This window comes from Anolis sagrei, chromosome 3 (genome assembly GCF_037176765.1).
Source record: "Anolis sagrei isolate rAnoSag1 chromosome 3, rAnoSag1.mat, whole genome shotgun sequence".
In the NCBI taxonomy this organism is placed as follows: Eukaryota; Metazoa; Chordata; class Lepidosauria; order Squamata; family Dactyloidae; genus Anolis; species Anolis sagrei.
Window position 1 is genome coordinate 74,194,299 of NC_090023.1, and position 27,378 is coordinate 74,221,676.

Consider the following 27,378-nt stretch of genomic DNA (forward strand, 5'->3'; position numbering starts at 1 on the left):
AAAGATCTGGGCATGTTTAACCTGAAAAAGAGAAGGCTGAGAGAAAACATGACTGCCATGTAGAAATATGTGAGAGGAAGTCATGGGGAGGAGGGAGCAAACTTGTTTCCTGCTGCCCTGGAGACTAGGACGCGGAATAATGGCTTCAAACTACAAGAAAGGAGATTCCATCTGAACATTAGGAAGAACTTCTTATGGGAGCTGTTCAGCAGTGGAACTCACTGCTGTGGAGTGTGGTGAAGGCTCCTTCTTTGGAGGCTTTTAAATAGAGGCTGGATGGCCATCTGTCAGGGGTGTTTTGAAGGTGATTTTCCAGCTTCTTGGCAGGGGTTGGACTGGGTGGCCCATGAGGTCTCTTACAACATTATAATTCTATGATTCTATGGAATCTAGGTGAGTTGCACTTTGAGGATCTTTGGCAGAGAAGGCTGAAGACCTTGTTAAAACTACAACTCCCAGGATCCCACAGCATGGCGCCATGGCAGTTCAAGGGGTGCCAAATTGCATTCATTCCCCAGTGTGGATGCACCCAGGCAGGCCCGTAGCCAGGATTTTGATTGGAAGGGGGGGGGGCTGAGTCTGGGTGAAAGAGGGTGTACCCTAACAAACTTTTTGTATCGTTACCCCAATACCTCCACGCATATGGGATATATTGAGTTTGGTGATCAGATCATGATATGAATAAACACAACAGTTTAAATAATGCTCCAGTAAGGCCTTCTCGCGGACCACCATGAGAATTTCGGGGGGGGGGGGGGAGGCTCAAGCTCCCCATGCCCTCCTCCCGCTACATGCCTGCACCCAGATGTGAGGGGGGGGGGGACAGGGAGGGAAAGAAGCTCTGATTGCGGTGGAACTGGACAGCTCCTTCTCGTACTTTCAGTTCTTCAAGGCCAATTTTGCTTGCTTTGAGTTTCTTTTTCCCCGGCTTTAGTCCCAGAGCTCAGCAACCCCCACCGTCAGCGTTTGGGGGGAAGAAACAAGCCTCGCCCTCCTCGCTTCGGTTTCGTTTTCTTCGAGGGAGCAGAGAAGGCAGACCTGGGCCAAGCATCCCAGGACAGGCGACGCCAGCAGCCATCCCTTTTGGGCGTTTCAAGAAGGTGAGTGTTTTTCTCTCTCCCTCGTTTTGAACAGAAGTGGCAAGGAAGGGCTTCCCCACGACTTTGAAAACAAGAGGTACATCTACACTGTAGGCTCAGTGCAGTATGATCCCACTTGAACTGCATGGTTCAGTGCTATGGAATCCTGCCAGTTATGGGATCTCATCACACTAGAGGAAAAAATCCACTTAAAATCCGGTTTCTGCCTCCTGCAGAATTCTGGGGTTTGTAGTTTAGGGAGGAACCTTTAACAGTCTCACTAAACTACAAACTCCAGAATTCTGCAGGAGGCAGAAACCGAATTTAAAGTGGATTTTTTTTCCTCTAGTGTGGTGAATAAAATAGTTTTGCACAGCCTTGAGCCTTCTCTCCCCAAAAGTGCTGTGGTGCCTCCTCAAACTGCCAACTCCCAGGATCCCATTGCATTGAGTCATGGGCTGCATTAATTCTGCAGTAAGGTTGTTTTGCGGGAGTGAAGAGTAAACAGTCAGAAAGAAGGGTTAACTGTTCTAATAGACTTTCAAAACATTTCTGTTCCCTGAGATAAAACAACAATCCGTCCAGAATTATTTGGAAACACCACATTGGTGCATCTTTGGAGGTCTTGAAACAGAGGTCGGATGGGCATCTTTTTTTGAGGGGGGGGGAGGGTTCCTAAATTGGCTATGGGTTGGATCTACAGTATAGTGCTTCTACTCCAGTATGAGTCCCAATCTTTTTTGACCAGGGTCCGCTTGACCAGGGACCACTCTCCAACATTAGTACCAAAAGGGTTACAAATCAGTTTTTGGTCAACTTTAGATTAAGGGCCCTTCCACACAGCCATATGACCCTGAATATCAAGGTGGAAAACCCCACAATATCTACTTTGAACTGAGGTCCATTCCACACAGCCTTATATCCCACATTATCAAAGCTGAAAATCCCACAATATCTGCTTTGAACTGGGTTATCTGAGTCCACACTCAGATAATGTGGGATTTCCTGCCTTGATATTCTGGGATGTAGGACTGTGTGGAAGGGCTCTGAGTTATCTGAATCCACACTGACATATATCCCGTTCAGAGCAGATTATGTGGGATTTTATCCAGCTGTGTGGAAGGGGACTTGGTTTGGTTATTTGGGGTTCTGATTCAGAAAATTGCATTGGATAGACCACATCAGCTCTAGTTTCTGATATGGAACATATGCCATCCAGTAGTCGCCATCTGCTCGCCCACAGAAAACCATATTTCATAAGCCTCAGCAATATAAAAGGGTTTTGCAAGACCAGTTGCTCTTGTCATAACCGTGTAGTAATGGTGAGGTCGCATACCATGTTTTAGTTCTTGCAGATCACTGGTGGTCCACGGACCACAGGTTGGGAAACCACTGCTCTACACTGGTGAATGAATGCAGTTTAACACCCCTCGAATCCATGGCTCAATGCTGCGAAATACTGAGAGTTGTAGCTTTACAAATTCTTTACCCTTCTTTGCCAAAGAGGACAGATGCCACACCAAACTGTAGTTCCCAGGTTTCCATAGCATTGAGCCATGGCAGGTAAAGTGGGGTCAAACAACACTAATTGTTCGCTGTAGATGGCCACTAAGATGGCTTTCCTTAGGTATCTCATGCCAGTGTCGCAGAGGAGCCATGTATTCAAAAATGGTCTGGCACTGTCTTCCTTATGGCTTCAGATATTTAAAGATGGTTATCCTATCACCTTGAAATCTGTTCCTTCATGGGTGAAAACATGCACAGCTCCCTGTTGCCCAGTTAATTGGAAGCCAAGCAACCAAAACTCAAACAATTGGCAAAAAACCCTGAGGTGTGGGCAAAACATCAGGAGAAAATGCTTCTGGAACATAGCCATAAAGCCCGGAAAACTCACAGCAACCCAGTAATTCCAGCCATGAAAGCCTTCAACTGCACACCAAGAAATAATATTGTAATTTTAAGCTGTTTTTATAATACAGTAGAACACTAAAACATAAGTTGGTCCTTATTTGCCAGTATTAATATCAAGTCAACAGTTTGTTGTATGGTATAGTATGGGGTATACTATATCAAGTCAATACAGAGTTTATGATATACTATAACCCAGGCATGGGCAAACTTTCTAACTTGGGGGTCACATGGCAGACTGGAATGGGGTGGGTGGACCAGGAGAAAGGGGGTTCTCCCCAAGCCCCTTCCCTGCCCTTTCCTCCCCTTCCTCTTCTCTTTTGAAAGCAGAAAGTGAAGGAAAGATAGAAAAAGTTGGGATCCCAAAAGGATTGACCTTGGCCAGGATAAGATGGTGGACGGGGGACGAAAAGAATATCCATGAGGCTGTATTGCCTATTCCTGATATAGAATCCTAGAGCTGGAAGAGACCCCCAAGGGGCATCCCATCCAACCCCCTGCCATGCAGGTAGACATAATCAAAGCACTCCCGACAGATTCTGCGGAAAAGCCTCCAGCACACTCTGAGGCTGCCTATGCCACTGTCCAGAAAGTTCTTCCTAATCTATTCAGGCAAATCTTTTCCCCTGCCATTTGAACCCATTGCTCCTTTGTGCTCTGGTCCCTAGAGCAGCAGAAGGTCAGTCCACCCCCCCCCCCCCCAAAATGGGACACCCTTTAAAATCTTGAAACATGGTTCTCATGTTCCCTGTCTACCTTATCTTCTCCTAGCTAAACATCCCCCAGGAGGAAAGGAGGAAGGAAAAGGAGGAGAAAGGGGGGAAGAAAAAGATGGTAGGAATGTGAAAGAGAGTGAGGGAAGAAAGGGAGAAGGAAGGAAGGAAGGAAAAAAGGGAAGGAAGGAGAAAGAAAGGGAGGAGGGAGGAGAGAGAGAAGGAAGGAAAGACAAAAGGGTTGATGGAAGAGAAGGAGGGAGGGAGAAAGGGGAAGGTAAGGAAAGAAGGGTGGGAGGGAAGAAGGAAGGAAGGAGAGAAGGAAGGAAGGGATGGTGAGAGAGAGGAGGGTCTGAGAAAAGAGCCCAAGGGGCTGCCTCCGGCCCCCGGGCCTGGGTTTGCCCATACCTGCTATAACCTATACTATACCATACCATGTATTGACTTGATAATATTGAGATAGAGTAATTAATAGTGAAATACAGTTATGTCTATTTTTAATAATAACTGTAAAACAATCAGAAATGAAAACCAGCATCTACCAATCCCTTTGTGTGCCGGTTAACTGAGAGTCCACTGTAATAATACTAATAATGCATTTTATTTCTTACTCTCCTCAGGACTCAAGAGTGAGTACAAGATTGTTAAAATAACATAGATAACAAACCTACAACCCAGTGATTCTGGCCATGAAAGCCTTTGACAATATATTGTGGTTTTGCTCACTGCTACTTGATAGTTATGGGTGTGGAGGAAGGACGGCAGAATGAGTAATTTTGGCTGAGATGTCTGAACAGTATTTCAACAGGCCTGCAAATTATGTGGAACTGGTATTTGGTGAGTCTGCCTCAGCCAGTTGTTTACAGGAAAAAGGCTTTCTAAAAAAGTGTGATTGCCTTATACACAGTAATCTTTTGTGTGTGTGCAGTTTAAATGGAGTGAACACCTTTCTATGAGCATTCTCGCTTCAATACAATACTCTCCACAATTACAGTAGACTCGGTTAACCAGCACCCATGGAGATTGGTAGGCACTGATAAATTTAGTTTCTGGTTGTTTGATAGTTAGTATTTAAACAAGCCTAACTCGTATTATACCCCAAACCACACCACGATTTCATATTAATATTGGTACACAGTAATTTAAAGCAAACGGAGAGGGGGGGAAACGTACTGTAACACAGCTTTATTGTATTATCCAAACAGCTACTTTTAATTGAAGTATTCTTTCTCCAGTTTCTTTGCCGGTTGCCTGAGAGTTCTGATTGCTTGAGTTCTGGTTAATGAGAATCTACAGTAATACATCTGATAAGATTCAGGAGGATTTTGTATAATGCCTATGTAAATATACCCATATTTCATTGTATAATAGTCACCATCACATAATCGACACAACCCCCCCCCCCCCTTACTAATAACCCCCTATGGAATAGTCGCACCCTTAGTTAATTCACCCAGGCAAGTGAATTAAGGGTGTGACTGCTCTGTTGTCACTACGGGGCTTGAGGGAAAAGCTAGTGAACAGGCAAACACAACCACCCCAGCCTTTCCCTCTGGAGCTACAGATCAAGCTAAAAGGGTGGCTCTCCAAGTCCCCAAATGCATGTTCCACCGTCTCTCAGGTCCCCAACTCCCGGTCAGTCCCACTAAATTAAAAGAATCAGGAAAATAAAGGAAAATCATAAAAATTCAACTGTGATGCTGAATAGGGAAGGAGGAGCCGTGATTGGGCCGGGGTCTTAGTGCAGCTGGTAAATCACCAGCAATGATAAAATCTTCCAACTAAAAGGTTGCAAGTTTGAAACCCCAGGTCGGCATGAGCACTCGACTGTCAACCCTGGTTACTGTTAACCTAAGCAGTTTGAAAACAGCTTACAGCTGTGATTAGAGAAATTAGTGCGGGGGAGGTATTTTACAACACCATAAAGAAAAAGATCAAAGAATGCCAGTGACCAAAAGGAAGGACGAAGTCCTGATGGCTCTTTGTCATAGAGGGTGGAGTTCAATGATTCAGTGCAACTGTTCACACAACTATATATATGTGTGTTGCTCTGCATTTTAAAGAGTAAACTTTCCATTCTTTACTGATCATCTGCGTGGCATATATTTTCTCTGGCAAGAGAGTGTGGGGACTGGTAAAGCATAGACGAAGTGTGATTTTCATTTTGCCACAGACAAGATTGCCTTCTCCACACCTCCAGACCTGCCCCACCTCTAGAGTTTAATTTTTCCCAACACAGCACTGCTTTCAGTCATCTTCCATTACAGTTCTTTTCATGAAAGTTTATCAGACTTTAGAGTTCTTTTCATGAAAGTTTATCAGACTTTAGAGGTCAGTTTCTGCAGTCCTTCTGAGCTTTTCCATTGTTCCTTCCATCATCATTATTGTTATTTACTTACCTGTTAAGGAAAAATGACAGTGCAGTGCTTTTTGTTTGTGAATGGAAAGAGCTTCCTGTTTGAAAGCACATTTAAAGCCTCTTATTGCCATTATAGAAGTAGCAGCATCAAAATATTTATTGTTCTTTCAGGGGAAACAAAAAAAAGTCTTATACAGCTAAATGTCAAGGTCTCGTGGCCGTGGCCGGCGTTTGACTCTCCTTGATAGACGCAGTCAATTACTTAGTAAAGAAGACTCTTCAGAGGAGGAAATGAGTGACCCACCGAGACTCCTGGGGTTTCCCCCCAACAAACAGCCAAGTGGGACTTTTCACCTACCTCAGGCCCCAGGGGGGTTTAAATTTCCCCCAGAGGGATTTAAAATGCCCAACCCATTCATACCAATGAGAAATGAAGCCTTTATATTTAATGTATCACCCATACAGAAGGAGAATTCAAATCACCTACTAGAAGAAAACCAACCAAATAAGGTAAGCCCATGCTCCTTTTTTCATATTGGGAATGTGAAATGTACTGTAACAACTGGAGTCCTGCAATTTGGAGCCAAGGTTTTAGCCAGGGCTGTAAAACAGAGCTTTCCAAACATTTCGTTTTGGTGATACACTTTTTAGACATGCATCATTTCATGACACAGTAATTCAGTTTTACTAGCAAACCAGAGGCTAAAACACCCACCATTTATAAGAGATATGAACACATACATAAATTGTAATTATGAAATGTATGGGTACGCACAACATATCATGAAAACATTTCATAAATATTTTTATAAATCTATGATTTATTGTTTATTTCATATAGATGCAGAGGTTTCTCCTTATGTTAACACAACACATCTACACGGTGCAGGCAACACACTAATGTGGTGGTTCTCAACCTCTGGATCCCCAGGTGTTTTGGCCTACAACTAATGTGTTGCAAAACACAATTTGGAAAGCTCTGCTATAGAGGAAAAATGAGGGACTTCTTCAAGTGCCAGCTGAATGGATGCAAATTTGCTCCCTTTTTATCTTCATCTTTAGCAAGTCAAGAGAGGGCAGGGAGAGACCAACAGTTCCAACAAACTGGGATAGATGGATCAGTGATTTGATTTGACACAAAGTGTTTTCTTCTGTTCCTTCTTTGATAGAAAAAAAATTCCTGGCACCAGTATTTTTATGATCTGAACCATAGGTCCAAACCATTTATTCAAGGCTTTTGAATGGAGAATGTAGGTTGCTTTTTTTATTATGTGCTCATGTGGCATTATATTATTTCACAGTGCTTAGGTTACTATAATGTTAGTTTATGGAAATGTTTTGTGTTGCTTTTATGTTGGAGTGCTTTGTTGCAAGTTGATACCGTTACCAATTTTGAAAATGCTTTGAGTACTTTCTTGCAGCGGGAAAGGAATATGTACATATTCTTAAGTAAATAGAAATAAACACCAGAAATTTTTTGTGAAATGCTTTAACCACTGCATAATATATATGTTGATACAGTTGATTCTGTGTGCTCTGGATCAAAGGGGGGAGCTTACTTGAGCCATCGTAATGTGCTCAAATATTTTATTACAGTTAAAGAATACCTAAAACTAAACAGAAGTGTTATTCTAACAGAAGCCGGAAAACACTTTATACAACCAATATGAAGAGAAGATCCGTCCTTGCATTGACCTCATTGACTCTTTGAGAGCTTTAGGCGTGGAAAAGGATTTGGCTCTACCTGCGATTGCTGTGATTGGAGATCAGAGTTCTGGGAAGAGTTCTGTTCTGGAAGCATTGTCTGGAGTTGCTCTTCCAAGGGGCAGTGGTGAGGATTCCCATTCATCTTTTCCTGCATGGTGGTTTTGCTAGGCAACTTCAAACCTAAAGATTATAATTCAAATCAGGGTTTAGATATTTACATTCCTTTAATTATTATACAATTCCCAACAACTCCACCAAGGATGATGGAATCTGGAGTCCAGAAACATCTACAGGACCACATATTTTTACTATTGCAATGAAAGATCCACTGCTTTTATATTTTCTAAAGTTGCCTGCAGTGTTACTATGTCAAGAAATTTCTAAAAATTGCAAATTTGTGAAACATTACATGAATCCAAAACAAACATATTTCCATAATCTTTTTAGGAGAAAAAAACTACTACCTTTGATCATTATAGCAACTGCGAGCATATTATCTTCACCTTGCTTTACCTGCAAATATTTGCAATATGGTTTCGTGTATTCTGAACTTTCAACTTAGAGGCTGATTTTAACTTTGAACTCAGTGTGGTTCATCATGGTCCATAGATTGACAATCCTTTATCTAGAATTCTGAAACCCAAAATCTAAAATTGTCCACTTGGATGACAGAGATAGTGGCATTTTTGCTTTCTGCAAGTTGTGTTTGGTGTGAGAGAATTGGCTGTCTACAAAGATGTTACCCAGGGGAAGCTGGGGCTGACAGATGGGAGCTCACAATGCCTTGCGGATTCGAACCACTGACCTTCAGGTCAGCAATTCAGCCGACACAAGGGTTTAACCTATTGCAGTATATTCTCAATTTGCTGGTGCCACGCATTTTGTAAAAGGGATGCTCATACTCAGCCTGCATAAATTTTAGCCATCTTTGAGAAGTGTTTGCATATGGATAGTAGGTTGATAAATGATGGCAATGCTATGGTAAATGGACTATGGACAGGCTTCGGACCAAGTTGTTGATTGTAGAACTCAGATTTAGATTTGGCCAACTAATTGAATTTGCACAATTTTAAATGGTTTTAATTTATATTAATGTTTTATCTATCTTGTGATTGCTGTTTTATCTGTGTGTATATGGAAGGCATCGAATTGTTGCCAGCTGTAAGCCCCCCTGAGCCCCGCTTCGGGGGTAGAGAAGGGCAGGGTACAAATATTTGAAATAAATAAATAATAATAAATAATATATACTGTCTTTTCATATGTCTTTATTTGGACATTAAACTTTACTCACTAGCTCCTTGTCCAATATTCAAACATCCCCTTTACCCAGCTCTCAAGCCCTAGTGATGCTGGCACAGCCATTTCCTTCTTGAGCTGTGGGCAGTTTCTGTTCTGCCTGCATGTATGCATCCATCCAGGGAAAGGGAAATACGATCATTCACCCAGATGTTCAGCAGATTGGTAGACAGTTGGAGAGTGGCCTGATTTCTCTTCCCCTATCCAAAAAATGCAGCCATGTAGTACCCAGTCACCTCCCCACTTTGGTAAATTAGCCTAGAATGCCCCAGGGCTTGACAACAGTCTTGGGGGGAGCAGCCCAAAGATGTATATGTGGAGTATAATTCTCTGTATTATCTTGGCCAAAATCTATGATTTCATTACATTCGGTCTCCTTATTGAACAGGCATTGTTACCAGATGTCCCTTAGCGCTCAGGCTGAAGAAGCTACCTGCTGGTCATATGTGGAAAGGGAAAATCAATTATCTGGAAAATGCTAGGGAACTCTCAAATCCTTCACAAGTTGAAAAAGAAATAAGAAGTGGTGAGTATTGTCAATTCTATTTCCTAGCACTCTCATTACTCATTATAGGTATATTCTTAAAGACGACGGCATAGAGGATAGTTTGAACAGTATTGAAAGATTTCTATCTGTAAAATCACACTTGTCCCATGAGGGATCACCTATCACTCAAAAGTACATTGCTTCAATCACCTTGTTGGACGGACTGGATAGAAATTGAATAGCTATACTCTCTGTATTTAAAGATTCCAGCTTTTAAAATGTCATTTGTCATAAGATGGTATCGATTTTCCAATGTGTTTTATACAGTGATTTTGAAGAGTAGCCAGTTTTCCTCTCTAGTATCTTGACCTTTGTTTGTGAAAATTTGACGTTGTCTACCTAAACTTGAAACTTTTCCTGGTTCTCTTTTCCAGCTCAAAACAAATTAGCTGGTGAAGGAGTGGGGATTAGTGATAAATTAATTAGCCTGGAAATTAGTTCTCCAGATGTTCCAGACTTGACACTGATTGATCTGCCAGGGATTGCAAGAGTAGCAGTTGGTAACCAGCCAGCGGATATTAGCGAACAGGTAAATATATATATTTATTTACTATTTTAAAATTTATTTACTATATTTCTACCTCACTCTTCTCACCCCGAAGGGAACTCAGAGCAGCTTACAGGTATGGCAAAATTCAATGCTGCATTAAAAATATAAATAAACAAATAAACACCTAAGGTAAGGTAAATGTTTTCCCCTGACATTAAGTCCAGTCGTGTCCGACTCTGGGGGTTGCTGCTCATCTCCATTTCTAAAACGAAGAGCCAGCGTTGTCCGTAGACACCTCCAAGGTCATGTGGCCGGCGTGACTGCATATTTTTTTATAATATTTTTATTGATTTTTGCTTTACAAAACTGCAGTTAAAAAACACAGGGAAGGCATGACTGCATAGAGCGCCGTTACCTTCCTGCCGGAGCGGTACCTATTGAGCTACTCACATTTGCATGTTTTCGAACTGCTAGGTTGGCAGAAGTTGGGGCTGACAGTGGAAGCTCATGCTGCTCCCAGGATTCAAACCTGTGACCTTTCAGTCAGCAAGTTTAGCAGCTCAGCAATTTAATCTACTGTGCCACCAGGGGCTCACGGTATAAACAATAGAGTAATAAAAACAGATAAAAGATGAGCAAGAGTTTGGGGCCTGATTGGGAAAATGATATGATTCAGTAGGGGAAGTATAACTGTACAGTTTTCTAAAATGTGGATTTTTCTTGCATGCTGGAAGGATGACCAGTTTTACATTCTGTAGCATAAGGTGCCATGTCCTTTTGCCTTCTCCATAAGCATCTAGTTTCATTGCCATGGTTTTCTCAGCCCCCGTTCTAAAGTATCTTTACTTTGCCTTCATTAGTCCAGTTTCCCAAAAACCTTTGTGAAGTGAAATAGAAAGAGACTGTTGGAAAGCTTTCAGCAATTAGAAGACAAAAAAATAAAGAGAAGTCTGCACACACAAACTTTGAAATGAAATGTAAAAAGTCAGCCTTAATTCCTACCTATATTCTGCCTTCTTGGAGGGAGTAAGTTTTACAGCACAAGCTATATTTCTTAAAAGGTGCCGTGTCCTTTTGCCTTCTCCATAAGCATCCAAGAGAATGTGTAAATTGAGGTGGAGGATTATTGGTAGACTACAGCACATTTCATTGTGATCCCAGGGCAACAAACAAAGATATTTATGGAAATCAAACCTACCAAACCTCACTACTTTCCTACATTAAGTGTAATTTTAAACTATTGTGAGAAACGCTCCTTATCTAATGTAAGTGATTAAAATCACAAAGCAAAAAGGTCCATTTTCTCAGTCATTCTGAGCGTCTTTTACAGATAGAATTTATCAGTTCAAACTGACAGAGCTATTAAATTGAGAAAGTAAGTTTGGAGATTAAGCAACAAATATTCACCAGGAGATCTAAGCAAGGGGTTCTGAACCCGGGATGCTCTAGATGGCACTGTTGGTCTATATCAGGATTTAGTGTGTTTGTCACACCATACGATTTTGGCCTCTTGGCAGAGCTGGCTGCTTTCCATAAATTTCTCTTCTTTGTCTTTTGTCTCTTGCTACCTATTGCGAGCTCTCAGACTTGGACGTGCCTGCCTGCTCTTATTCTCAAAATACTCATGCCTTGTTTCCTCCACTAGGAGCTGATCTACACAGATATAACAAAAAATCATGCCACTTATATGTCTTGATCACAACACACTGCGTAGTTTCTTTCGCAGTAAAAGCACTTCTTTTAGACTATAATTTGATATACAAAGCCTGTTGCTCTGCAGTTAACAGGAAAATCTGGGCTTTTGCTATGGTTTGCTGCATGTGTAAGGCTAGATTGGGGTGGCATCGTAGAAGGAGAATGGGATAGATTACTGGGTAGTGAAGGTCACAATAAAAAAAAAACATGTCCAATGCTATTTACTGGAGTGTATGCTTTGTGAAATATCTCTGTTCATGGAAATTATGGGGTGGGCAGTCCCTGAACCTTTCCTTCCCTTTTGGGCCACTGCCACTGCCTTCTTCCCAAACAACTTCCTCAGAAGTGATTTGGCATTGCCTTCCTTTTTCCTTGGAGCTGCCACTGCTTCTGCCTTGCCAGCCAAACAGCTTCCCAGCAGAGCTCTGTTGAAGAAATGATTTGCCAGAACAAAATGCTCAGCCATGAGATCAACAATCCAGGAGATCAGTTTGACTCTTTCCTCAATATTGATCACATGACTGATCAATAGTCAGAAAACAAGTACCATATATCCTCGAGTATAAGCCAAGCTTTTGAGTCCCTTTTTTAGGCTGAAAAAGCCCCCCTTGGCTTATGCTTGAGTCAAAATTATTTATTATTTTACTATGTTGTTGTTATTATTACATTTACATTATTTTACTCTATTATTTTTGTTACATTTATTATTTTACTCTTGTTATTTTTACATTTATTATTTTACTCTATTTATTATTATTTCATTTATTATTTTACTCTATTAGTACTGTTATTACTACATTTCTATTATTTTACTCTATTATTATTTATATTACATTCATTATTTTACTCTCTTTTTATTATTATGTAATAATAAGCACATTTACATTGAAGAATATGTAAGCACATTTACATTGAAGAAGGTTAGAATAATGATTTAATCAGAGTTGAACAGTCTTATATTAAATTACAGTTTTAGGTAAGTATTCAAAAACATTTCACCTACTGATGCCTCAATTAATGTAATTTTATTGGTATCTATTTTTATTTTGAAATTGACCAGTAGCTGCTGCATTTCCCACCCTCGGCTTATACTCGAGACAATATGTTTTCCCAGTTTTTTGTGGTAAAATTAGGTGCCTCCGTTTATATTCGTATCAGCTTATACTCAAGTATATATGGTAAGTTTCCTTGTGGGACTCTGGCAGGAAGCCTTTTGCTTATGAAGGCAGGTGCAGTCATGGATCCAAGCAGAAAAGAAGGCAATGCCAAGTCACTTTGGAGGAGAAAGAAATAAAAATGATGCCAGTTCAAACTTGGAGTATGGACAGCAATACAATTTCAGTATGGTGTAGTGGTGGTCCTAGTGGGGTGAATCTGGGGCAGCCCCAAGGTCCAATGATGTGAATTACAGTTGGATTGCTGTTACGTATAGACAAATACTTGATTTAAACCGAACTTCAACTTTCCAACTCCATAGGTTGTTAAAGAGGTTTTTTTTCCTTCCTTTGTTTTATTGCAGATCAAAATGCTTATTAAAAAATTTATTGATAGGGAAGAGACAATAAATTTAGTGGTGGTTCCATGTAATGTGGATATAGCCACAACTGAGGCGTTGAAGATGGCTCAGGAAGTGGATCCAGAAGGAGAAAGAACACTTGGTAAGGGGCCATGAAAACCCACTGAGTGACCATGGGAAAGTCACACACTCTCAGCCCCAAATAACCCTGTGATAAGGTAACCTTAAAGTTGCCCGTAAGTCAGAAACAGCTTGAAGGCATACAACAACAAAAGGAGAATTCACCCTTGGCCTTCTAATGTTTCACAATGAAGTCTACACGTGCATTTTTCATTACTGCAGGCCATTTGCAAAGATTTATGTTTTTAAGCCCATGGCTGTTATACCACTGTTTGACATCTTCGGGAATTCTTTATTCACTCTCCAGCTTTACAGTATTTTGTTTGCTTGCATATTTGAATTTCTTTTTACTTTTCCTGAGGATATTACAATGTAAACACATGCAAAAATAAAAAAAAATAGCGTACCATAATTCAAATAAAAATAAGATACATATCAAAAATCTATGCAAAAAATAAAATTAAGATATAATGGAAGTAAAATGAGATTAAACTATGCAATGAAAATTTTAAAAATATGTTGTGCTATACATATATTCTTCTTTATGATACATAACATTATTCCAATATACTGGTATTAATATTTTAATCATTGTCTTTAGAAACTCTTTTGTGAACTTGGTGGAAAAATAATAATTTAATTGTTAACATCTCTTAGCTCTTGAGAGATATGTAGATTAAAATGAATGGATGTAGATTAAAATGAAACTTTATTAACTGCGTTTCTCGATGGAAATAAAGGAGTCAAAAGAAGGGAAGGGGGATCCCATAACACCATTAAGTGCCCTACAGTAAATACGTCTACTATTTGCAGAAACCTTGCTAAAGGAAGAGAGAAGTGGATCTCCAAACTTTGTTAGTCAAAATCAAGACCAGAAGCCCATGAAACTGGTAAAATGAAGAAAACTTAATGTAACCAGAAGCATGCATTTTATTTTGGAATCTATTATTAGCGATCTAATTTTGATGGTAGTCACAGGCCTATTTACTGTCTAGCTTGCTTGAAAATAATTTCTCACACTTTGTGAAGCCCTATAATGTGGCTTATGCTTCCAGGACATAGGAAATTGCCCCCTTTAATTTCTGTTGATATAAATTGATTGGGTTGTGTGTGTCCTCTACTCCTTTTTATGTGCAGCATTTTCTCATGTTTCAAATTTCATGGTAGGAATTCTGACAAAGCCTGATCTGATAGACAAAGGAACTGAAGGGAGTGTGGTGAAAATACTGAGAAACATCATAATCCCCCTGAAAAAGGGATATATGATTGTGAAATGCCGAGGGCAGCAAGACATCCAATCTAACCTGACACTGGCCTCTGCAATCCAGAAAGAGAAATCATTTTTTGAGAATCATAAATGTTTTGGGTAAGTATATATAGAATATGGACAATGACAACTGTTTCTTTGTTTCCTGGAAACATGCCATGGAGCAGCGGCCAGTACCTCACGGACTGGCACCAGTTCATGCACCATCACTTTGAGTAGAACTGACACAGGAGACGTGTCAGAGGTGGCATTTTCTCCCTCCTTCACAACTTCCTCACATTTGATTAAAACTACACAGGCAATATACATAGTTATAACAGTAGAAACATATCTAAATTTACCTCATCTCATTTAACCCTCCATTTTCTGCACAGTCTTGTGTTCCTTGACCAAATGGAAGAACTGGGGCCTAGAAATAAAATACTCAAAATAATATCATTACATGTAACAGGTTACCTTATCCAAAATGCTTAAAAAGCAGCAAAACAGCTGATAATATTCTTACCTTTTAGATGTAACCCAAAATTTTATAGTACTACTAGTGGTGCAGCAGGTTAAACTGCTGAGCTTCTGAACTTGCTGACCGAAAGGTTGGTGGTTCGAATCCGAGGAGTGGGGTGAGCTCTGGCTGTTAGACCCAGCTTCTGCCAACCCAGCAGTTCAAAAACATGCAAACATGCAGATCAATAGCTACTGCCTTGGCAGGAAAGTAATGGTTCTCCATGCAGTCATGCTGGCCACATAACCTTGGAGGTGTCTACGGACAACACTGGCTCTTCAGCTTAGAAATGGAGATGAGAACCATCCCCCAGAGTTGGACACAAATAGACGTAATGACAGGGGAAACCTTTACATTTACTTTACTAGTAGTACTAATGCTATTAATAATAGTAGTGTATTTTGGGAAGAGGCCATTCCGATACCTTTTTAGAAATTATTGTATTTTAAAGTTTTTAAAATTTAACTTATTAGTAAAGATCAACACAATGAGTTAGGCTTTTACAACTAATAGTCGTTGGATACAATAAATAATTGCAATTATGAATGTGCAATCTAGAGTTGCACAGACAGAACTGCATATTCGTAAGTGCAGGAGATATCTAAGTGCAGGAGATATCTAAGGATATTGAAAGTTCCTCAATTTGGATTTATCAGGCAGCAGCCAAGAAGTGATAGAGGTCTGTTTTCCTTTGTCCTGACACACAACAGACTGATGTTTCCACCTTCTCTTCTGAATGATCTCTGCTGTTGCTGTGGCTTGGTAAATCCAGATGGGGATTTTAATGCCCACATTTGCTTTGCTTTCCCCTATTCCTTTTCTTCCTTCTATAGAAAATATATTTGAATTGTACATAACGGAAATCATGTTCTTGCATTGAGAATTTCATGGTAGTGGTGATCTCCTTCAAGTCTGCTTTTGAATTTCAAAAACATTCATTTTCAAATTTGTTACAAGTCAGCATGAAAAACTAGTTCTTAGAAAGTGAATGAGACAACCATCAGTTATACAGACCAACTTCAGGACCAGCAGTCCAAAAGTCCTGAATGTGACTCACCTCTCAAGTCTTAATTGAAGTATTAGTTTTATTTTCTGAGCAAACTTTCCACTCCTTTCCTTGCAGAATGCTTCTACAAGAAAAAAAAGCCACGATTCCCTTATTGGCTGAGAAACTTACAAATGAACTTGTGCATCATATTAGAGTAAGTAAGCAAAGAACTTATTAGCATCAGGTGCCTTAAACAATAATAATGATCGATGAAAGATATTTTTTCCTTCTTTCAGGACAGTATACATAAATCTTTTCCCCCTTCTTTTTAAAGAGATCTTTGCCCACTTTAGAAGAGCAAATCAATTATCAGCTTCAAAAAGCAAGTGATGAAATACGCAGATATGGCAATAGGGTGCCAGAAGCAGAAGGCGAGAGGATATATTTTTTAACAAATGTAAGTAGATTCAGATGCATACGCTAATGCAAGCTCTTAAAATACTGTATTTTAAAAATAATATTATTGTTGCTCTGTTTTTTCAAACACACAGCATTCATCAAGTAACTTTTTATTAACAGTATAAATGTTACTGTTCGATTATTGTTTATTACAAAAAATACACTTCTAGTATATACTCAAGTATAACCCAATAGGAATATAAGCCGAGGCAGCTAATCTTACCACAAAAAACTGGGAAAACATATTGACTCGAGAAAATGCAGCAGTTACTGGTAAACTTCAAAATAAAAATAGATACTAACAAAAGTACATTAATTAATCAGTAGGCTAAATGTAACACGAGCATCTGCTTATCCGGTTTTAATGGATTCATTTCAATTAGTTCAGCTTGAGGATGTGGACAAGATCCTTGGAGAGGCGAGGCCTACCACATGCATCCTAGACCCCTGCCCATCCTGTCTGATAAAAGAAGCTAGAGGGGGTTTGGCAGAGTGGGTTAAGGTGGTAGTTGATGCCTCCCTACTGGAGGGCAAGATTCCAGCCAGCCTAAACAGGCTGTTATAAAACTGCTGATGAAAAAACCTTCACTGGACCCCACTCAATCAGTCAACTATCAGCCAGTTTCCAATCTTCCCTACTTGGGCAAAGTCATGGAACGTATGGTGGCCTTGCAACTCCAGGGGTTCTTGGTAGACACTGATTATCTAGATCTGGCACAGTCTAGCTTTAGGCCAGGACATGACACTGAAATAGCCTTGGTCGCCTTAGTAGATGATCTATGCCAGTAGGTTAGACAGGGGGAGTGTGTCGCTGTTGGTTCTGCTGTACCGCTCAGTGGCCTTCAATACTGTTGACCATGGTATCCTTCTGGGATGCCTTGCAGAAATGGGACTTGGAGGTACTGCTCTTCAGTGGCTCCAGTACTTCCTGGAGGTTTGGTCTCAGAAGGTGTTACTGGGTGACACCTGTTTGACTCCACAACCATTGTCTTGTGGAGTCCCTCAGGGTTCAATACTGTCCCCGATGTTATTTAACATCTACATGAAGCTGCTGGGAGATCATCCGGAGTTTCGGAGTAAGGTGTTATCTGTACACAGATAACATCCAAATCTGTACGCAAATGACATCCACTTCTTCCCAACTGTTATTAAGGAGGCTGTCTAGACCTAGAAACCAGTGCTTAGTTGCTGTGTCAGACTGGATGAGGGCTAACAAATTGAAACTGAATCCAGACAAGACAGAGATCCTTCTGGTCAGTCGAAAGGTCACACAGGGCATAGGGTTACAGCCTGTGTTGGATGGAGTTACACTCCCCCTGAAGATGATCCTGGATTCATTGCTGAGTCTGGAACCCCAGGTTTCAGCAGTGGCCAGGGGAGCTTTTGCAGTTTAAACTCGTGCACCAGCTGTGCCCGTGCCTTGGGAAGTCTGATCTGGCCACAGTGGTCCACACTCTGGTTACATCCCGAATAGATTACTGCAACACCCTCTACATGGGGCTGCCTTTGAAGATGGTTCGGAAACTTCAGCTAGTCCAATGGGCGGCAGCCAGATTACTAACTGGGGCAACATACAGGGAGCATACTAACCACCCACCCCTGCTATGCAAGCTCCACTGGCTGCCGGTCCATCTCTGAGCCCAATTCAAAGTGCTGGTCTTGACCTATAAAGCTCTATATGGTTGTGGCCCAGCTTACTTGTCCGAACGCATCCACCCCTACATTCCACCTCATAATCTTAGATCATCCAGGGAGGCCCTGCTCTCGCGCCCATCAACACCACAAATGCGTCTGGTAGGGACGAGAGACAGGGCCTTCTCGACAGTGCCCCCCCCCCAACCTATGGAACACATTCCCAAATGAGGTAAGATCTGCTCCCTCCCTCCTGGCCTTTAGAAAAAAAATTAAAATCATGGTTCTGGGACTAGGCCTTTGAACAGTAGTTTGGTGAAGAACCAGCATTATTTGGTAGAGAAGGCTGAATAAAGTAGTGTAAAACCCCTTCTCCCAGGACACCATTGCATTGAGCAATGGCAGTTAAAATTGTGTTAAACTGCATTAATTCTACAATGTAAATGCATCAGATTACAACCAGATAATTCTATTCCATAATGCCAAAGACTATTTCAAAATAATTTGTAAACCTAACAGCTAAAAAAAAATACAAAATGCATTAATCCGTCACTGAGCAGATTTAATCAAGGAGGCCGCAACCCTGACTTTGGAAGCCCTGAACTAGCAGATTTGGAGATATTTCATTCATAGGGTTGCCATAAATTGAAGTTGACATGAAGGCAAATAAAAGTTATACCAACACAAGTGTGGGGCCAGATACATAAGCCTATCCTCCTCATCCTTGTCCTGTATAAATATTCTTTCGTGCTCCACATGAGAGTGTGAAATGAAGTTGTAAGCACATTCAATTGAAATCACTTAAAATCTTGCTTCAGATTGAAAAGTCTATCTGCTTCAGATACAGAAGCAGATAGGGAGAGGGGAGAGGGAGGGGGTGAGATAGAAATAAAGCTTATTGGTTTATTATTATTATCTGAAATGGAACATCTACAGGTGAGAACCATAGCATGACTCATACATTCCATATGAATGCCAGAATATGGTGTTTGTTTTGGTAGCTTGTGGACCAAATGTCGAGTTGTTGTTTTTTTATAAAATGAGATGTCTGTCTTTTATTAGCATTCAGAACCTTGGTTGACTGAATTTTTGTGCATCACTCCTGGAGGACATATATCGACTTGATTTTTAATTGTTGTGGCAATATTGACAGCTGCCTTGTTCTACCTCTTTTAAAATTTTCTGCAGAAAATCCAACTGTTTAATACAGATATCAGCAGTTCAGTTCAAGGAGAAGAAAAATTGTCTAATGACGATACTAGGCTGTGCACCAAAATTCGTAAAGAATTTCAAAAATGGGGCCAAATGGTTGTTGAGAATGGCAAAAACAGTAAGTATGAAGCCGTTCAAATTTAGAAGAGCTTGATCTGGAATTGATTTGTAAATATGTCCAAAATGTATACAAGAAGCAGCAACAAAGAAAGTATTGTACCAATTTGATTATTAGATTTTTATTCTGTTTTTCTACTAGAAAAAAATGGTCAGATGAAAAACAAATACAGTGAAAATGTAAGAACAGGGTTGAAATACAATTCAATGCATCATTTTAAAAAGAGGGAGAACAGCCCAGGTCAACAACAACCCTGGTTCCACATCAGAGGCCTTTTTGGGTTCTTTGGTAATGGAAGGAGAATGAAGAGGAGGCCGACCTAGTTTCCCTTAGAACATAAGAATGGCCAATGAAACAGTCCTCTCCAAGGAAGCTGCATTCATCTGATTCTAACCTAAGGTGTTTCCAGCTGAAAATTATTCACAATTTTAAAAGAGACTGTACAGTGTGAAAAGGAATCTTAAAAAGGGAAATAATTTTGTTTGCATTGTGAACCTGAGTTGTCCTGAATACTGTTGATCCTGGGCTTTGTTCTTCTGGATCAACAATTAGTCTTTATGAAGTGTTTTTAGGCTATTCATTGAGCTTTGTAAGAAGCCACTTCTTTGTATTCTTGGGACAGCAAACAGAATTTGAAGGCCAGTTTTCATTGGGAAAGATTAACCTTCTGTTCTTGCTATCTGGCTCAAGTCTTTCTGTCCCATCCCATCTCGTTCTCTATTCATTTGTCTGGTCTCCTTTTAAAGTTGTTCCAGGTCCACAACTAAGGTGGGTTTAGCAGGGAATTTGGAATATTGAGTGGTTGAAACATAATTTTGAACTCTGCAATGACAAAAAGTGGGGTTGCAATGTCTGAAACTTGGGCCATCATAGCTCTATGGTCGGGTCACAGCCTATTTGTTCCCAAACCAGTTTGCCACATTTACTACATTTCCCACAATTCCACATGACTAGAGATGGGAAGGCCTGGGGGGAAAAACCCAGAAAAATTGAGGAAAAACAGATATTTTCTGCCCCTTTTTGTGGGTTTTCCCCCAGGCCTTCCCAGCTCTAAACATGATGGTATTTATTTGATCTTTTTGTAGTTGAAAAGTCCCTCCGTCCTGAGGAGTGGAAATTTGAACATCAGTATCGTGGGCGAGAGCTACCAGGTTTTATCAATTACAAAACATTTGAAAGTTTTGTAAAGAAGCATATTGTAGCTCTGGAACGTCCTGCTATTGAAGTACTAAATAAAGTGACTGGTAAGTCCAACCTCTCTTGTCACATATTGGAAAGGAATAAGTAAAAATAAAGGGCTGTGGGGAAAACCCCTTCTTTTAATCAGACTGATTCTCATCTTTATATATATTTTTCTCTCAGAAATAGTGCGTCAAGGATTCACAGAGGTTGCAAGGGCTGAGTTTGAAGGTTTTCCTTATCTATATCAAGAAGCTAAGGTAAGAACGTTTAAATTAAAGTAAATCAAATTCTTTCCAAAGGTTTCACCTATACTGTAGCATTAATGTCATTTGACATCATTTTAATTGACTGGGCTCCTTGTTATGGCATCATGGGATTTGTTAATTTTGATTAATTAACTTTCAGCTTTTGGCAAAGATGCCTAAGACTGTATGAAACTACAACTACCAGAATTCCATACCATTAAGCCATAGCAATTGAAGTAGTGTCAAGCTGAATTCATTCTGATGGAACTTCTTGTAGTAAGGTTGATGGGATTTGCCACATCATATTAGCAACTGGCCCCTTCCCCTCAATCCTGTTAGAGCCACGTGAGCTGTTAATCTCTATTGAGTTTTTGAATTGGGGGGGGGGGACTTGAATGGATGCATTTTGCAAAGGGAGGAATGCTTAAGTGGTGTTTCAGTCTGTGTGAAAAGGAAGTCTCATGATAGATATATATATCTGTGCATGTATTATATATAGGGGGCAAGGAGTTAGATATTATTGTTTCTTGTTTACATTTTAACTTCTTTATTACAGAAAAGAATTGAAGGTATTAAGGAGAAACAAGCAGCACAAGCAGAAGCTATAATTAGAACCCAGTTTGAAATGGAACAGAAGTTATTTTGCCAGGATGATGTCTACAGGAAAGATCTAAGAATTATAAAAGAGCAATCCAAAGAAGGAGAATCTTTTGTGTTCTTTTCTGGAACTCTAGATGGGAAAAAAACTCTAGGCTCCGTAGGCACTGGTATGAATTTGGGAGGCATTCCCACACAAGGAGATCTTTCCATCACAGAAATTACTTATCATTTGAAAACATACTTCAATGTAAGTTAGAAATCCTTCTCCCCTTTCAATGGTTGTTGCAAATGTGACATTTCCCTCCTTCTGGTGGAACTTCTTGTAGTAAGACTTGTGTGTATTCAAGTCATTTTTTACTTATGGCAACCCTAATGGGAACATATCATGGGGAAGCTAAGCAAGGACTGATCTGGCTGGTACTTGGATGGAAGTCAGCTCATGAATACCAGGTCCTGGGGATTGTACTTCAGAAGAATATACAGGCAAAGCTTCTTCTGAATATTAATTGCCTTTAAAAACCAAATTAAATCCATGGGGCTGCCAGTGTAGGCACAGGCTCACACAACAGTGTTAATTTTAACCAGAAGCTGCCATCTTGTTGGTTAGGTTACTTCTAATTGGAATGGATCTAGTAAATTGTTAACACACAAGTAAATCCCATTGAACCAATGGATCCACTCTGTTCAGGCCTATCAACAAATTTGGCAGTGTTATTTTTTGTACTGCTCACAAGGGAATCACAAATATGTGGATATCACTAATTGTGTTATGTCACTTTTCTCATTACAGAGTGCAGGCAGCCGTCTGTCTTGCCAAATCCCTCTCATTATCCAGTTCTATGTCCTCAAGAAATATGGCGACAATCTGCAAAATGCAATGCTGCAACTACTTCAAGATCGAAACAAGCTGAGCATTTTGCTCCAGGAGCACAAAGATACTGCTGAACAGAGGCAGCTTCTGTCTGACCGCATTAATCGTCTGACTGAAGCAAGGAGCCATTTGGCAAAATTTTCTAGTTAAAAAGATAATGCATCACCAAATGTGCTGTTTCTTAAAAGTTAGCGGACTAAACAGGTATTGTTGGAATATAATACCCACTGTTCTTCATTATTGGCTGCATTGTCTAGGACTAATGGGACTTGCAATCTACAGTTATTTACATACTCCCAAGGCACAAGATCCCCTCTGATATTAAAAGCTGAATATGAGTAAGGCTGGTTAGTAGGCATGTGCAAAAATATCAGAAAGCATTGCAAGTCGGATCAGTTTCATATGACTCGTACTTACGACACAATATCTAAAGCACATGCACGATCTGCACCAAAATTTAAGAAATCGAATCTTAAGATGCCTTTGTTTCTTATATTTCAATTTTAATGTGTCCCTGTGACACATTAAAATCCACGGGTCAATCATTCCTGCTGAGAGGCAAAACCAAACTGTTGGCATGCCTTTCAGCCAATCAGGGCTGACAGAGAAGGGAGGAGTGGCCATCTTTTTGTCTTTAAATTCCAGAGCATGCCGGAGCAGGTGCCATTCGCACTCTGGAAGGGATCGAGGGAGGAGGGCAGGCAGAGACTGAGACACATCAGAGAAGGAGTGGAGAAAGATGGGAGTTTGTTAATATTGCTGAGTCTGCTAATATCACCATCATGTCAGTGTATCACTGTCTCAGTCCTCCTTGCTGCCCCAAGCATTTCCACTCCCCGACTCACGTGCTGTCCAAAGATTATTTTGCATGCTCATCTTCCTTGTGATGGGAGTATTCTTGTCAATTCTGCATCACCTGCCCCACACAGGCCATCAGCAACTTTTCCCTTGTTTGGTCAGCTGCTAGACTTAGAAAGGGTGGGGTGGCTAGCCAACCACTCTGCCCCAGACCCCCAGCCAGCCCGGGGGTCTCCTTCTTTGATAACGTCTGCTAGCTCACGCCCAGCAAAATTGTTCAAAATAATTCAATCTCTAACTACGGTTCCTACCGTCCCAAAAAGCGGTGATCAGGCCCCTTCAGCCGAGGTTTTTCAGAGCTATTTTGCAGACAAGATCTCGCTACTTCGCTGGGTCCCTGCCACAATTGATACAGTGAGAGAACTTGAGACTCCGTGGCCACTTGCTGGGCCTGTCCTTGACCGGTTCATCCCACTGGACGCAGAGGCTGTCGATAGGCTCACAGCTGCAGCTAGACTGACCACTTGCTCCCTCGATCCGTGTCCCTCTTGGTTGGTGAAATCCTGCTTGGAGGGATTACGTGACCCTCTGTTGAAGATCATAAACAGCTCCCTTGAGCAAGGAGTTTTTCCAGAGGGTTTAAAAGAGGTGGTGGTCTCTCCCCTGCTGAAGAAAGCAGATTTAGATCCTTCAGTTCCCTCCAGTTACCGCCCAGTTTCTAATCTCTCGTTCCTGGGCAAGGTGATTGAGAGGGCAGCAGCGGAGCAGTTGCAGCAATTCCTAGACACAGCCGGGCTAGATCCCTTCCAGTCCGGCTTCCGTGTGAGGCATGTGACAGAGACTGTGCTGGTCTCCATCACGGATCACCTTCGATGCCAGCTTGACAAAGGCGGGTCAGCGCTGCTTGTGTTATTGGATCTCACAGCAGCATTTGACACAGTTGACCACAATCTTTTGACCCACTGCCTTGCTGTTGCTGGAGTCAGGGGGACAGCTTTAAACTGGCTGTCCTCCTTTCTTCACAACCGTGGACAGCGAGTGGAGAGGGGAGACCTGGTCTCTGAGAGGTCCCCTCTGTCTTGTGGGGTTCCTCAGGGGGCCATTCTCTCCCCTCTGTTGTTTAACATCTATATGCGACCACTTGCTCAGCTGGTTCGAGGTTTTGGGCTTGAGTGTTACCAGTACATTGATGACACTGAGCTTGTGCTGAAGATGGAAGGCCGACCGGACTCTGTACCCGATTGTTTCCATCAGTGCCTCGAGGCCGTTACTGGATGGCTGCGTGCCAGCAGGTTGAGGGTGAATCCAGCAAAGACGGGGATCCTATGGCTGGGTCAACCAGACAGTGGGGATATCCAGCTGCCTACCCTGGATGGCGAGGCGCTACACCCGTCACCATTGGTAAAGAGTCTGGGAATCCTTTTGGACCCTCTGCTGACGATGGAGGCCCAGGTCTCCACCACTAGCAGAACCACCTTTTTTCATCTGCGACAGGCTAGATGGCTGCCCCCCTACCTGTGATCCAGGCTACAGTCATCTCAAGACTGGACTACTGTAATGGCCTCTACATTGGCCTTCCTCTGTCGGTGATCCGGAAGCTCAAGCTGGTACAAAACGCAGCTGCTTGGCTTCTTGCGGGAACTCCGATGGGATGCCACATAACACCAATCTTACTGCAGCTTCATTGGTTACCAATTGAGCACCGGATCACTTTCAAAGTGATGGTACTCACCTTTAAGGCCTTGCATGGTCTGGGGCCGATGTACCTGAGGGACCGCCTCACCCCCTACCAACCCCAGAGATCCCTCCGTTCTGAGGACCAAGATCTATTGGAAATTCCCAGTGTCAAGACCTTGCGTCTAACAGCAACCAGACGCAGAGCCTTCACAGCAGTGGCACCATCACTCTCGAATACTCTGCCACCTGAAGTCCGTGCATTGCGGGATTTATCAGCTTTCCGCAGGGCATGTAAGACATATCTATTTCGACAGGCCTTTGATCTCTGATTGTTTTTAAATTGTGTTCAATTTTAGCCTGTTCTTGTAAGCTGCTCCGAGCCCCAGGGTAGTGGTGGCATATAAGTTCAAATAATAAATAAATAAATAAATAAGTGCATCCCTGCAAGCAAGCATTACTTAATTTAGAGGCTGGAGGGGCCATCTATCAAGAGTTTTGATTGCGCACTTCTGTCTGGAAGAAGGTAGTTGTTCCAGATGTCCCTCTGGGGTTCCCTCCAACTATTGGATTCTATGCAAATGTAGATTTGGTTAATATTGGTTTCTTCTATTGAGAGACATTCAATGCTGTGGCATTTAAAAAAAATTGGTCAAAACTTCTTTTAAAATCCCTAAAATCAATAGATGTACTATGAATAATTCTGAAAGTTGGGGGAATGATCCTCTTATTACCTTGTATCATTGTATGGAAAATTCAAGGAGATCGCTCTTATGGATTTTTTAAAAAGTTTATAAAACTTTTAAAATTCCCTAAAAATCCATGGATAAGCAAAACATTCTGAAATTTGGTGCGCTAAAAGTAGTAAATGTGTTCTTCCATTGTAGCAAGTTCCACCCCAATAGCTGTAGAAATTGGGGAGAAATGAGTCTGTGAAGTTTCCCCATTTGTGAAATAACTATAACGAAATAACAACATTTTGTTACTCTCATTATAGTAACAAAATGTTCAAATACACTTTAGAAACAGTTTAGAAATAACACACCAGTGCCCCCCCCCCCCATTTTGTAATGAATTTAGAAACTTTTTAAATCAATCACACATCCCTAGTGATTAGTACTTGGAGGGAAGACCTCAGGAATAACAAATGCCATAGGCTATAGTCCAGTGGTTCTCGACCTGTGTGTCCCCAGATGTTTTGGCCTTCAACTCCCAGAAATCCTAACAGCTGGTAAACTGGTTGGGATTTCTGGGAGTTATAGGCCAAAACACCAGGAGACCCACCGGTTGAGAACCATTTCTATAGTCAGTTCAAGACAATGGCAAATTTCTTTTGAATAAATAATGGGATGAAAACCCTTGGATAGGGCGACCCTAAAGACTTGAGTCGACATGAGATACATAACGGTTTTGTCCCTGCCTCTCTCTATATAAGAGAGGCAGAAAGTTGTAGTAGTTTCAATATTGGACTATGACTCTGGTGACCAGAATTCAGATACTCACTTGGCCATGGAAGCCCATTGTGCGACCTTGGGCAAGTCACTCACTCTCATTTTATTGAAAGGCAAAAGCAGATTGTGTTGTAGTTCAGCCTGTGATTGTGTCTGATGTTCATGATGGGAATGGGGATGATGTTCCTGATGGGATTTTGGATGAAGGTTTGCCTGGGCCTGAGTTAAGCCCAGGTGAGAGGCCCGGACTGTCACAGGAAGACTCACAAGGTCTCATTCCTGGGAGAGACCCTCCACAGTCTTTCTCTGAGAAACCGTCTGAAGATGATTTCTCAGGTGCAGAAGTTGATGAGAGTGAAGAAAGAAATTAAGGCTTTTGTAAACAGAGACGAAGTGCTCAGGCACAGAGAAGATCAATGTGTTTGCAGGAAGAGAGAGATAAGAAACCCTTATCTAGTTGTAAGGGCTAGAGAAATGCTTTCCTTTTGGTTCTGTGGTCTGGAAGAGCTTTATATTGATGCATGGGAAAGAGTTGGGTCAACGTTGGAATTTCATGATGGTATTGCTTCCAAGTGTTCTTAGTTTTATGTACCAAGTTTTTGCCAAGCTCTTGATCTTTGTATTGGATTTTCATGCTGCCCTGTTCTACGGCTTTTGTACCTTTGAATTTTGTGTTGTCCTTGGTGTCTTGAAGCTCATGGATCAGCCTCTATTTTGGCACTATACTGTTTTCACCATTTTTACTGCTTTGCTCACATATATTCTTTAATAAACTGCTTGCTAATTTTACTAAGCTGGTGTGGTGTTTAAGGTCAGAGGTGTTGATGTTCTGGTGTACGATAGATTGCTTCTGAACCCATAATAGGGTTGTCATCACTCAGAAATTACTTGAAGGCACGAAACAATACCAAATATGGGGAAAAAAATTATGATCTACTGTATTCTATGCAGG

The 27,378-nt window shown here is 41.2% G+C and overlaps 1 protein-coding gene across 1 annotated transcript; it reads left to right on the top strand.

Moving 5' to 3' along the window:
- The first annotated feature begins 933 nt into the window (after positions 1-933).
- Positions 934-27,215, top strand: LOC132771832 (interferon-induced GTP-binding protein Mx1). Its single transcript, XM_060770305.2, has 14 exons — positions 934-1,100; positions 6,231-6,569; positions 7,698-7,890; positions 9,451-9,588; positions 9,984-10,138; positions 13,314-13,452; positions 14,598-14,796; positions 16,320-16,398; positions 16,519-16,641; positions 19,464-19,605; positions 20,691-20,849; positions 20,968-21,044; positions 21,589-21,879; positions 22,423-27,215. The coding sequence occupies exons 2-14, from the start codon at positions 6,261-6,263 to the stop codon at positions 22,651-22,653; spliced, it is 2,235 nt and encodes a 744-aa protein (XP_060626288.2). The 5' UTR covers positions 934-1,100; positions 6,231-6,260; the 3' UTR covers positions 22,654-27,215.
- Positions 27,216-27,378: the final 163 nt, after the last annotated feature.